At 47.5% G+C, this 13,658-nt stretch overlaps 1 protein-coding gene across 3 annotated transcripts in view; it reads right to left on the reverse strand.

Moving 5' to 3' along the window:
* The window catches only part of LOC147100903 (uncharacterized), a 64,543-nt gene that overhangs the window by 12,299 nt on the left and 38,586 nt on the right, over positions 1-13,658 (reverse strand). For all 3 annotated transcript variants that reach the window (XM_085967492.1, XM_085967494.1, XM_085967495.1), the window contains exons 8-9: positions 9,520-9,667; positions 5,013-5,060 (exon numbers count right to left, since the gene is read on the reverse strand). In XM_085967492.1, the coding sequence (XP_085823618.1) occupies positions 5,032-5,060; positions 9,520-9,667 (177 nt within the window). In that variant the 3' untranslated portion in view covers positions 5,013-5,031. The remainder of the gene's footprint in view (positions 1-5,012; positions 5,061-9,519; positions 9,668-13,658) is intronic.

Below are 13,658 nucleotides of genomic sequence, written 5' to 3' on the forward strand. Positions count from 1 at the left end.
GCTTCCTGATTCTTTCTGGATAACGCCTTTCCCGAGTGTCTCGCTCTTGGTGCGGAGGCGATTCTAACACCCTGTCGTCAGTTGATTCATCAGCTTCCAATGCTATTGTTTCTGAGGTAGATGCGACCTGTACGTCGGGTTCCTCACCAGGTACGTATGGCCGAGACATGGGGTTGACTCGTTTCTGTGACTCTAGGATCTGGTCAGCATGGCGTCTCACAATGTTCTCCCCAACATCCACTGTGTACATTAGTGGCCCCTGCCGTGTGCATATCGTTCCTGGTTGCCATTTCTCTGTTCGGTAGTCGCGGGCCAAGACTGGTTGCCCTACATTGAAGCTCCTTGTCGGCTTCTCATTGATGTGCTGGAATTGCTTATTCTCAACATCTCTTCGTACATTTGGTCTGAGCAAATCCAGACGAGATCTCAACCTTCGGTTAAAGAACATCATGGCCGGGGCCTGGTTGGTGACTGCATGTGTCGCATTTCTGTAGGCTAACAGGAAATTGTCCACCTTATGCTGCAGTGGAATGTCGTCATCGCACATGGCCTTTACTGCTTTTTTAAAGGTTTGTACGAACCTCTCAGCCAATCCATTTGTGGCTGGATGATACGGGGCGGATGTGTAATGCCTTACCCCATTGCTTTTCATAAATCTTCGAAACTTTTCGGACACAAACTGTGGTCCGTTATCAGAGCAAATCTGCTCTGGCAAGCCGTTCTGGCAAAAATGGTCCGTAGGACTGCAATAGTTTTCTCCGTGGTGGCGGAGGACATTTTGATCACCTCAGGCCATTTCGAGTGCGCATCCACGGCTATTAAAAACATTGAATCCATGAATGGACCAGCAAAATCAATATGCACCCGTTGCCATGGAGATGAGGGCCACTCCCATGGGTGTAGAGGGGCATGTGGTGGTGCATTTTGGACCTTCTGGCATCCTGAGCAGCTCTTTGTCAGGTCCTCGATTTGCTGATCGATCCCCGGCCACCACACATAAGCCCTAGCAAGGCTTTTCATTTTCACCCCTCCCAGATGACCTTCGTGAAGCTCATTGAGCACTCTCTCCCTTAACTTGGGTGGAATTACCACTCGGGATCCACACATCAAGGTCCCCTGGCATACTGACAGCTGTTCTCTTCTGGATGAGAATGCTGGCAACAGTGAGTCGCCATGTGTTGGCCATCCCTTCACCATCAAATCATATACCCGAGACAGTGTCGGGTCATTTCGGGTCTCCTTCTCTATACCAGCGTTAGTTACTGGCAAGCATTCAATTATAGTCAAATGAAATATTTTGACAGGATCCACTGCTGGTGCTTCCTCCGCAGTAGGCAGTGGCAGGCGTGATAGCCCATCAGCATTTCCATGCTGTTTCGTGCCCTTATACTCGATATCATATTGGTGCGCCCCTAGAAAAAGGGACCATCTTTGTAGCCGTTGCGCAGTCATCACCGGAATGCCCTTCTTTGGATTAAAGATGGAGACAAGTGGTTGGTGGTCAGTCAGCAAGGTGAACTTCTGCCCGTGCAGATAGTGATTGAACTTTTTCACTCCCCACACTAGGCTGAGGGCCTCCCTGTCAATCTGGGCGTAGTTACGCTCGGCTGAGGTTAGTGACCGAGACGCAAAGGCTACTGGCCTCTCCGAGCCGTCCGGGAATTTGTGCGACAGCACCGCTCCAATGCCATAGGGTGATGCATCACACGCCAACCGAATTGGTAGTGCTGGGTTGAAATGAGCCAACACCTCTTTCGATGTGATCAATGCTTTGCTCTTCTGGAAAGCTCGTTTACACTCGTCACTCCACTTCCATGGTACCCCCGTTTGCAGTAGGGTGTTCAGTGGGTGTAGTACGGTAGACAAATTCGGCAAGAACTTATGGTAGTAGTTCACCAGCCCGAGGAACGACCTCAGTTGTGACACATTTTCCGGTGCTGGAGCCTTGACTACTGCCTCAATCTTTTCAGAGGACTTATGTAACCCCTCTTTATCAATAACGTGGCCACAATACGAGATCTGCTCCTGGAAAACTCGCATTTGTGGCGATTAGCTCGGAGCCCATATTCCTTCAATCTAGTGAGCACCTGCTCCAGGTTGGCGAGGTGATCACTGTCATTTTCGCCCGTGACCAGGATGTCGTCCAAATAACACTGGGTCCCTGGGATCCCTTGCAGGACTTGTTCCATTGCCCTTTGCCAAATAGCCGGAGCTGATGCTACCCCGAACACCAGCCGGTTGTATTGGTAGAGACCTTTATGAGTGTTGATCGTGAGGTACTGTTTCGAGGCTTCTTCTACCTCCATTTGCAGGTACGCCTGGGCCAGATCAATCTTAGTGAAGCGTTTCCCTCCAGATAGCGAGGCGAAAATATCTTCAATCCGCAGAAGCGGATATTGTACAGTGTGAAGGACTGGGTTCACTGTTACCTTAAAGTCCCCACAGATGCGAACCTTCTTTGGTTCCCCAGGCGTATTACTCAACGACCTCTTCATTACAGGAACGATGGATGTAGCCCACTCGCTCCAGTCCACTCTGGACAGTACTCCTGAACGTTCCAAACCTTCCAGCTCTGCTTCGACGGCTGGGCGGATCGCATAAGGTACCGGTCTGGCCTTAAAAAACTTTGGGCTTGCATTTTCCTCTATTTTGATCGTCGCTGTTATGCCTTTTAGTGTTCCGAGTCCCTGCTGGAACACTTCTTGTGCGTCAGTTAGCATTTTTGACAGTCGTCCAGGTGTGACGTCGTCATCCTTTTTGGCATCTACAGTCAGTGCTTGTATGGAATGCCAATCTAGCTGTATCTTCCGGATCCATTCACATCCTAGTAGTGGTGGTCCTCCATCTGGCAATACATATAGGTCCATTTTTGGTGTTTCCTTGCCGTTATATATAACGTTCACCCTTATTTTTCCTTTGGGGTAGACTTTTTGCCCCGTGTACGTCTTCAAGACAATCTTTGTATCTCTCAAGGGTATATGTGAGAATAGCCGCTTGTAGTCCCTTCGGTTTATGACTGTTAGGGCTGATCCTGTGTCCAATTCCATTTTCACTTGGACTCCTGCTATCTTGAGCATGACCCAGATAGTTTGGTGATCCTCCGTTTTGATCACATTATGTAGTTTCAGACAACCCAGCTCCTTGCTTCCGGAGTCTGTATCACTCTTCTGTTCGTCTGAACTACTCTCCGTCACCTTATGTACCTTCTTGTACTTCTCCTGTGGAGATTTCTTGCTGCTGGTTTTCTTTCCCGACCTGCAGCTTAAAATGCCAACGCCGCTCTCGGCGGTCCTCCTGGCAAATGGCGACGCCCTGTGGGTTTCGTGCGCTGCTCCTGCGCTGCTGCCAATGCCGCTCTCTGCGGTCCTTGTGGCAATGGCAGCGCCTCGCGTTTTCCTGCGTGCCTCTCTCCCCCGTTGACGCTGCTCGGCCCTTGAACACTGGCTGCGCTCTGCTCTCTCTCGCCTCTCTCCCCCGTTGACGCCGCTCGGTCCTGTAAACCGGCTGCGCTCTGCTCTCTCTCGTTGATGCTGCTCGGCCTTTGAACACCGGCTGCGCCCCGTGCGCTCTGCCCTCTCTCTCTCCCCCGTCGACGCTGCTCGGCCTTTTCTGTGCCGCTCGGTCGGCCCTAGCCGCCGCTGTCGGGAAAGGGTCTGCGCAGTACCTGTTGCCAGCCCGTTTCGCTGGACCACCGTGGCTGGAAAGCCAAGCCTGGCTCTCAACAGCCTCCCCTGCGATGCCCATGCTTCTGGACTCGACCTCCTTCCACTGTTCTCCAGGAGCAAATCCCTGGGAGGTCAGGTAGGTTCGAATCTTTCTCGTCGCCAATGTTAGAACCGGGTATCTTAATGTGGTGTCCTTCAATAATCAGACAAAGACTGCAGGGAACGATCAACAGGTGTTTACTGAATGAGGGTTCAAACTGCAACTAACTGTACAGAGCACCACTCAGGGCTTATATACAGGTGTGGTCACTGCCGGTACTACAGGATACAGGAGCTGTAGAAAGTAGTTCTCCCCCTTAAAGGTACATACACTACAATTTGTCTCCAGGCTTTTCAGGACTGAGCAGATTTTTCATCAAGCTGTAGGTTTGGCTTCCCACTGAACTAAGCAGAATGGCTTTCCTTTTTCCGGCATCATTTATTTCATTTGCTTCGAAAAAATAACCCAACACTTCACAGTATTCTTCCCAGGTTTGTGCTTGAATATCAAAAGTGGAAACCGTTCCTACCGTGGCAGCCATGCTCTCTTCCAGCTTGTAGCTATCTTTAGCTCGAGATTTTGTTGTTTAAACATCCCGGCAGACTTTTCTTCTTTATGCAGGGTTCTTAAGTTGCCTCGTCGCCAAATGTGATAAATCCAGAAAGTGGAACAAGGACTCAAAGAGGCAATATCGTAGAATTAACACGAGTACTTTATTAACAACTGGGAATACGTTTACAGACAGCCTGCATCAGCATCCTGGCATTCCACCTTGTGCTGACCAATACAGGAAGCAAACCTCTGACCTATACAGGAAGCAAACCTCTGACCTTAACAGGAAGCAAACCTCTGACCTTAGTAGCAGCATTGGCTACAGCACCACCTGGTGGATAACCTTAATCATAACATCCCAGATTACTATAGATGCCGAATTGTTCAGTATATTTAAGGCTGAGATAGATAGATTTTTGGACACTAAAGTATATGGGAATCAGTCAGGAAAGTGGAGTTGAGGTCGAAGATCAGCCATGATCTTATTGAATGGCGGAGCAGGCTCGAGGGGCAGTATGGCCAACTCCTGCTCCTAATTCCTATGTTCATAAGGCTGCCTGACACTTTTTGCCTGTAGCTGTTGGGGGGGGGGGGGGGGGGGTGTCTTGGCTAGGCTGCTAGTTGGAGAGATTTCCTACGGACGCTTGAATGGAAAGAAAAAGTCACCTCATCACCCACAGGCACTTGGTGGAGACAGAAGATTTCTATAGGGGGACACTGGAAAAACAATGAAGAAGAAAATGCATCATCCTTACCCATGGCGATATCCTGAGCCTATGGATATGATTCAGCGGAAGTAAACACTAAGAGGAAAAAATGGAGAAAAAGCCAAAAATTTAATTAGCAATGTTCTGCATGAGCGGTACTTATTAAGACAATGAATTAACCCAGTGACACGAATCTTGTCATTCATGTGGAAATGACTTAAGTAATAATACTGGGCGGCCTGTTGGTGGTGCTGTCCAGGGAGAGTATAAAGACTCGGGCACGGGCCCAGCTTGCTCAGGACATTCTTTAACAGGAACTAGTGAAGGACACAACTAGATCTCCATGTTGAAAAACAGTTGATTAAAGCTTTAACGCTTAGACCAAGTGCCTAGTAGTTTTCTTACGTCACCCAGCCCATAATATGACTGCCCTGTAATAAGCTGCAGGGTTTTCTCTGTCATAAGAAAAAAATCAAGGCTGCCCTGTTGACAGCATGTCTTTCAGCTTCTTATTGCTGTGTTTGTTCAGAGATGAGCTGTTGTGACAGGTGTTGCCGCACCGTGATTGTCTCTGTCACTGCAAATTGTTATCATAGTTTTAACAGAAATTTTGAAATGTTTTGGAAGTGGCAGGCAATGCAACATCTTCCACTGCGCAGGCGATGGCCTCGCCCATGGCAGTGGGGGATTCAGACCAGGCTGCTCCAGGAACCCAACCTACCTGCAAAATACCTTGTGCAGAGGCTGCACCTTTTTAAAGTAGTAAAAAAATAAAGGTAAATTATACTCTTATTATTAAAAGGTAAATAAAGGGCTTATACTCGCTGGGATTTAGAAGAATGAGAGGGGATCCCATTGAAACTTATAAAATTCTAACAGGACTAGACAGACAAGATGCAGGAAGGATGTTCCCAATGGTCGGGGAGTCCAGAACCAGGGGTCACAGTCTAAGGATAAGGGGTAAGCCATTTAGGACTGAGATGAGGAGGAATTTCTTCACCCAGAGAGCGGTGAACCTGTGGAATTCTCTACCACAAAAGGCAGTTGAGGCCAATTCATTAAATATATTCAAGAAGGAGTTGGATATATTTCTTAAGGCTAAAGGGATCAAGGGATATGGGGAGAAAGCAGGGACAGGGTACTGAGTTTGGATGATCAGCCGTGATCTCATTGAATGGCGGAGCAGGCTCGAGGGGCCGAATGGCCTACTCCTGCTCCTATCTTCTATGTTTCTATGTTTAATTCATCTTTGGAGTCAACTAGTTCTGAGGCCCACTCCCAACCGCAAACACCCTGATTTTCGGCAGGGCCTGAGCACTGTATGAAGTGACAGGGAGCAGGAGGAGGCAGAGAGCATCTTCTTGTGGGCCACATCCCCTCCCAACATCACCTTAGTCCTGAAGTGTCATCTCAATAAACAGGGGACATAGATTTAAAGTAATTGGTCGAAGGGTTAGAGGGGAGTTGAGAACTTTTTTCACCCAGAGGGTGGTGGGAGTCTGGAACTCACTGCCTGAAAGGGTGGTCGAGGCAGAAACCCTCGTCACATTTAAAAAGTACTTGGATATGCACCTGAAGTGCCGTAACCTACAGGGCTACGGACCAAGAGCTGGAAAGTGGGATTAGGCTGGAGAGCTCTGTTTCAGCCGACACAGACCCGATGGGCCGAATGGCCTCCTTCTGTGCCGTAAATTTCTATGATTCATGTTTACCTGAGCCTTCAGACAGCATTGAACAAGCATATTTTCTCATTGCTTTGCTGAATATGCTGGCAGACCACACAATTAGCTCAGATCTAACGGCCAGCACACTAAAGGGATAGATTTCTTTCGTGCACTATTTATAATAAATTGGTTAATGTGTTCGGGTGAAAATCCTGTTCACTATTTTAACAAATTTCACCCGAACATGCTAATCAATTTATTAAAAAAAGGAGAGAGGAACTGCTACCTCCTAAAAGTTCAATTACTGCCTCAGTAATTCTCGAGTTGCTATGGCATTGGGCTGGCACAAGTAAAGCTACCGAGAGCGCTACTAGTGTCAGCCGTGGCTCAGTGGGCAGCCCTCTTGCACTCTGAGTCTAGAAGGTTGTGGGTTCAGAGTCCCAGTCCAGAGACTTGAGCGTAAATTCTAGGCTGAGACTCCAATGCAGTACCGAGGGAGTGCCGCACTGTCAGAGTTGCTGTCTTTCAGCTGAGATGTTAAACCAAGGCCTCGTCTGCCCTCTCAGGTGGATGTAGAAGATGCCATGGCACAATTTCAAAGAAGATAAGGAATTGGATAAGTACCTGAAGGAAAAAAAATTGCAGGGCTACAGGGAAAGGGCGGGGGGGTGGGACTAGCTGAAGTGCTCCTGCAGAGAGCCGGCACGGGCTCGACGGGCCGAATGGCCTCCTTTGTGCTGTATCCATTCTATGATTCTAAGAGTAGGGGAGTTCATCCTGGCCAATATTTATCCCACAATCAACATCACTAAACACAGATTATCTGGTCGTTGTCTCATTGCTGTTTGTGGGAGCTTGCTGTGCGCAAATTGGCTGCCGTGTTTCCCACATTACAACAGTGACTACACTTCAAAAAGTACTTCATTGGCTGTAAAGCGCTTTGGGACGTCCGGTGGTCACGAAAGGCGCTATAGAAATGTGAGTCTTTCTTTTCATTTTTAGATACCTAAAGAACATTATTGCAAGGGTGTACATCTACTAAAGGACCCTAAACGAAAATCAGAAAATTCATAGTAACAGTGAGTATCTGTGAGGCAAAGCTTCTTTGATTTAAGTTTTTATTGGCCTATATTATATTGTTCAAGACAAATCTGTCGGTGATTAATTTGAAAAGCCACAGCGCCCCACACAGGCCAAAGTAAAAACGGCACCATTTTCAGCAGTCACTGATTCACTCTTTTACCCAAAAAGCACCAACCATTTTTCAGAGAGCCTCTCCATTAATGGGGCAGAGGGAAGAGATCGGCCTCTCGGCGTTGCTCATTGCTGCTCCTCGGTCCCGAGATGAACCGCCAGCAGGTTGGGAAAGAACTGCCAGGACTATTTCTCCTGCAAATAAATCCTGCCAAAACTTGGCCTCCAGGAGGAACTCCAGCCTCAGCCGCCAGCTGAAAATGGAATTGGAGCGTGGTTCCACCTAGTGAGGAATCGAATGGCCCGGTGCAGAAATGACCAGGACGTAGCAGTGCCCAGGGCCATAGGGTCACAGGACAATGGGGTCTTGCCCCTGATTCCCGAAAGCTAATTCCCCAACCTCAGACACCGAGCTGAGGATCAGTGCTTCCCACTGAGGGCCGGTTGTCTCAAGCCTCTTAATGGCCGACACGAGAGTGGCAGTAAGAGGCCTGGGCGCAAATTGACAATGCAGTCTCTCAGCCACAGAATGACCTATGCGTGGGGAGCTCAAAAGAGCGCATGTTCTGCATATAGTGCCAGGATCATTTGGATTGTGCATTTGACATACTATTAACCGATAGTAAAAGAAAAAAGAAAAAGAAAAACTCACATTTATACAGCGCCTTTCACGACCACCGGACATCCCAAAGCACTTTACAGCCAATGAAGTACTTTTTGTAATGTAGGAAACGTGGCGGCCAATTTGCACACAGCAAGCTCCCACAAACAGCAATGTGATAATGACCAGAACATCTGTTTTTGTTGTGTTGATTGAGAGATAAATATTTGCCAGGACACCGGGGATAACTCCCCTGCTCTTCTCTGAAATAGTGCCATGGGATCTTTTATATCCCCCTGAGATAACAGACGGGGCCTCAGTTTAACGTCTCATCCAAAAGACGGCACCTCCGACAGTGCAGCGCTCCCTCAGCACTGCACTGGAGCATCAGCCTAGCTTTATGTGCTCAAGTCTCTGGAGTGGGACTTGAACCCACAACCTTCTGACTCCGAGAGCGAGTGTGCTGCCCACTGAGCCACGGCCGACACCTCGTGTCAGCTGTGACAGCAGCTGCTGCTCTCGTGAACATTTCATCCATTTTCAGAGCAGTTTTGATACAACTGCCGGATTCCAATAGTCTTACATAAAGTACAGGAAACTTTCGTTTAACCGGAGTTTAAATGTCCGGAAAGCTCTGTCTACCGGCAAAATTCAGGAGCCGTTTCCTATAAGTTTTTTTACTTCTCGTTGCTTTTTTTTTCCCAGTCAGGCTCTGCAAGGTCTAGCTGAAGCTGTTGCTTAGCTACAGAGATGCTTTTAAGCTGCGGCCGACTGTTTTGAAGCTGTTGCTAAGCAACAGGGTTTGTTGATTCATACGGAGCTCAAAAGCTCCGTATGTTTTAACATTAGCGCTGGTTTCTACGGCAGTTTTGATGGTACGGCACCAGCTCGGTCCCGTCAGTGCCGGATACCAGAAAGTTTCCTGTATCTGGAAAATATCTGGTATAAAGACTCCCTTACGACACCTCTTGAACTGTGCCACCACTAGTGTAACTGTGGTCCCTGCCCCGGCAACGGTACAGTTCGAATATTTGCCCCCCCTTCCCCCCCCCCCCACCTCAATCAATATGTGAAGACCTGAAAGACACCTACTTACTTCTTCCATTCAGACCTTGACCGAAACAGCGGGAGACTTTGATCATCGACCAAAGCAGCCCAACTTTGATGCTGACAGAAATCACACAACCAGTCAGTGCACCAGCTTCCAGAACGTAGGTTCCATTAAATCCCCACTTGGTGATAACCTTCAGAGTTATAATGGAATAAGAAGAGACATGTAAACACAGCAGATGCTTTAGTTAGAGCTCGCCAGTAAGATTTTAAAGCGTGCAACAGGAATTGGTCATTCAGCTCATTAAGCCCACTTTTTCCAAAGTAGTGGAAGGCTGACTAGCAGTCTGTCGGGCCGCCCGCGACGAGAACACTCCTTCCATGGCCATCGTTACAGCAGCCAATAGGGTGGTTGGACCTATAGGGTGGGAGGGTTTTATGGGCTCCCACAACCCATACAATGTGGGAGGAGCCACCCACACCCACACCCACCCCTATTGGGGAACGGTAGCACAGTGGTTATGTTACTGGGCTTGTAATCCAGAGGCCTGGGCTAATGATATGGAGACGCGAGTTCAAATCCCACCACGGCAGCTGGGGAATTTAAATTCAGTTAATTAAATAAATCTGGAATAAAAAGCTAGCGTCAGTAATGCTGACCATGAAACTATTGGATTGTTGTAAAAACCCATCTGGTTCATTAATGCCCTTTAGGGAATGAAATCAGCCATCCTTACTGACATGAATCAGTCAATCATGAAAGAAAGACTTATGAAATAATACTGAGCGGCCTACAGGTGGCGCTGTCCAGGGAGAGTATAAATGCGCGGGCCCAGCTTGCGCAGGACATTCTTAACAGGAACTAGTGAAGGACACAACTAGACCTCCATGTTGTAACAAGTGCCTAGTAGTTTTCTTACGCCAGGACTATCTGGAGCAGGAGTTTGAGCCCTGCACCTTCTGACTTTGAGGCATAAATGCTACCACTAAGTCAAAGGCTCACTCCAGCCATAACTGGTGATAGGAGTCTATTCCACAAAACAAATCTAGCTCCTCTCTCCTCAAATCACATAAGATGTGGCAGAAAGTGGACAGGACCAAACAGCCACCAGTGCAGCAAATGGGGCGCAGATAGTTGAAGCACCATCTCACGGCCCAGCACAAGGAAGCACAACACCTCGATCCTAAGAGACTCCGAATAACAGCAAGCTACCTCACCTACTCCTTCCACTGAGGGAGCACCTACAAGGAGCACAAGATTAGGAAGACATGGAAAACATACACTAGCACCGGGGTAAAACACACTGCGCACACATAAACGGAGCACTTATAGGGAAACTAATTGGGTTTACTTTATAACCACTTTGCCCCAAGAGAGTTGGCTTACCCTTAACGTCTGGTCTGAATGGGTGGAAGTAACCCAGGGCAGTAGTTCCACCCAAACATCAGGAGATTGAGAAGACCATAGCACAAATGCAAAAATGAGGCCAATATTCAGAATAAGCGGGATTAAATAACAAGGGTGATCCGAGCCAAATAAAATATATTAAAGGGGGAGATTCCAGGGGTGATTGGGTGCCTAATTTCACGCTCACTGCAACCCCAAACGACACTGCCAGGCAGAAAATCTATACGAGCATTACTAGAAATCAGCTCCTCTATCTTGTCCATGAATAAGAACATAAGAAATAGGAGCAGGAGTCGGCCATTTGGTCTCTCGAGCCTGCCCCGCCATGCAATAAGATCATGGCTCATCTTCTACCTCATCTCCACTTTCCTGCACTATCCCCATATCCCTTGATTCCCTTAATATTCAAAAATCTATCGATCTCTGTCTTGAATATACTCAACGACTGAGCCTCCACAGCCCTCTGGGGTAGAGAATTCCAAAGATTCACCACCCTCTGAGTGAAGAAATTTCTCCTCATCTCAGTCTTAAATGGCCGACCCCTTATTCTGAGACTGTGACCCCTGGTTCTAGACTCCCCAGTCAGGGGAAACATCCTCCCTGCATCTACCCTGTCAAGTCCAGTAAGAATTTTGTATGTTTCAATGAGATCACCTCTCATTCTTCTAAACTCTAGAGAATATAGGCCTAGTCTACTCAATCTCTCCTTGTAGGACAATCCCCCCATCCCAGGAACCAGTCTGGTGAACCTTCGTTGCACTCCCTCTATAGCAAGTATATCCTTCCTTAGGTAAGGAGACCAAAACTGTCCACAATACTCCAGGTGTGGTCTCACCAGGCCCTATATAATTGCACTAAGGTGTCTTTACTCTTATACTCAAATCCTCTTGTAATAAAGGCCAACATACCATTTGCTTTCCTAATTGCTTGCTGTACCTGCATGTTAACTTTCAATGATTCGTGTACAAGGACACCCAGGTCCCTCTGAACACCAACATTTCCCAATCTCTCACCATTTAAAAAATACTCTGCTTTTCTATTTTTCCTACCAAAGTGGATAACTTCACATTTCTCCACATTATATTCCATTTGCCATGTTCTTGCCCACTCACTTAGCCTGTCTATATCCCACAATACGAAGTGCCCTGTTACCAAGTTCTTAATAATATATTCTAGCATTTTCCCTACTACTGATGTCCGGCTAACTGGTCTGTAGTTCCCCGTTTTCTCTCTCCCTCCTTTCTCAAATAGTGGGGTTACATTTGCTACCTTCCAATCTGCGGGAACTGTTCTAGAATCGATGGCATTTTGGAAAATGACAACCAATGCATCCACTATCTCTATAGCCACCTCTTTCAAAATCCTAGGATAGAGGCCATCAGGTCCAGGAGATTTATCGGCTTTCAGTCCCATTAATTTCTCCAGTGCTATTTTTTTACTAATACTAATTTCTTTCAGTTCCTCATTCTCGCTAGAGCCTTGGTTCTCCACTATTTCCGGGAGGGTTTTTGCGTCTTCTTCCGTGAAGACAGACACTAAGGGCTCGATTTTCAGTGTGCCGTGGAGTCGGGATTGGAGGCGTGCGGGGGGTTAAATTCCTGAAATCGGGGGTCCCGACCCCATCCTACCCCCAACCCATGCCACTTTCAAAGGAGGCGGGTACCCACCCCGCACTGGGACCCGCCTACCCACCCCGCACTGGGACCCGCCTACCTGAGGCAGGAAGGGATTAGTGCCAATTAACTGCCTGTTAACAGGTAGTTAACAGGCAGTTTTTAGCCTAATCCCTATTTTTAAGCTTGAAGTGTGGGATTCCTGACGGCTCCAAACCACGCCAAGTTGGAGGAGTCGGGCCGTCGGGTTGAAGGGCTTGGAGGGGTCGAGATGTCGGTGTTCAGGTGAGTGATGTGTGCATGAGTGCAAAGGTAAGTGTGTTTGGTGTGTGTAAAGTGATTAAAGAAGTGTAAATTACCTTTTCTTTCCTTTTCAGCCTTCCTTCCTTTAGGTTCAGGGAGTCCCTCATCTCACCAGCACAGAAAGCAGAATGGCTGTGATCTGTCAAAAGTGACAGCCTTCAGCTTTCTGTGCAGGAGAGATTTCTAACTGAGTCTGTGGAGAAGGACTCATGTTAGAAGTAAGACTGTCAGTGTTTGACAGCTTCAAACAGCTGTGAAACACTGATACTTCATCTGTCAAAACGTCTTGACAGATGAAATTTCAGTCTGTGACGTCACCTGTTGCCGGGTGGCCCTTAATTGGCCTGCTGAGCCCGCCCAGCAGGCTCAACAAGGTCAATCAAGTTAAAATCGCGTGGATTGGCTGCATCTTGATGGAGGCGGGACCACAACCCCGAAAGTTGTAGTCCCGCCTCCAACCCGACTCCTGAATGAAAATCCAGCCCAAAGTATTTGTTTAATTACTCTGCCATTTCCTTATTCCCCATTATAATTTCTCTGGTCTCAGCCTGTAAGAGACCCACATTTACTTTTGCTAATCTTTTCCTTTTTATAAACCTATAAGAAGCTTTTACAGTCTGTTTTTATGTCTCTCGCTAGTTTACTCTCATATTCTATTTTCCCTTTCTTTATCAATTTCTTGGTCCTCCTTTGCTGAATTCTAAAATCCTCCCAATCCTCAGGCTTACTACTCTTTTTGGCAACATTATAAGCTTCTTCCTTTGATCTAATACTATCTTTAACTTCTCTTGTTAGCCACGGTTGGATCACTTTTCCTGTGGGGTTTATTTGCCTTAAAGGAATGTATAATTGTTGCAAATT

The sequence above is a fragment of the Somniosus microcephalus genome, chromosome 25 (genome assembly GCF_052327205.1).
Source record: "Somniosus microcephalus isolate GS21.2 chromosome 25, FLI_Smic_1.0, whole genome shotgun sequence".
Lineage (NCBI taxonomy): Eukaryota > Metazoa > Chordata > Chondrichthyes > Squaliformes > Somniosidae > Somniosus > Somniosus microcephalus.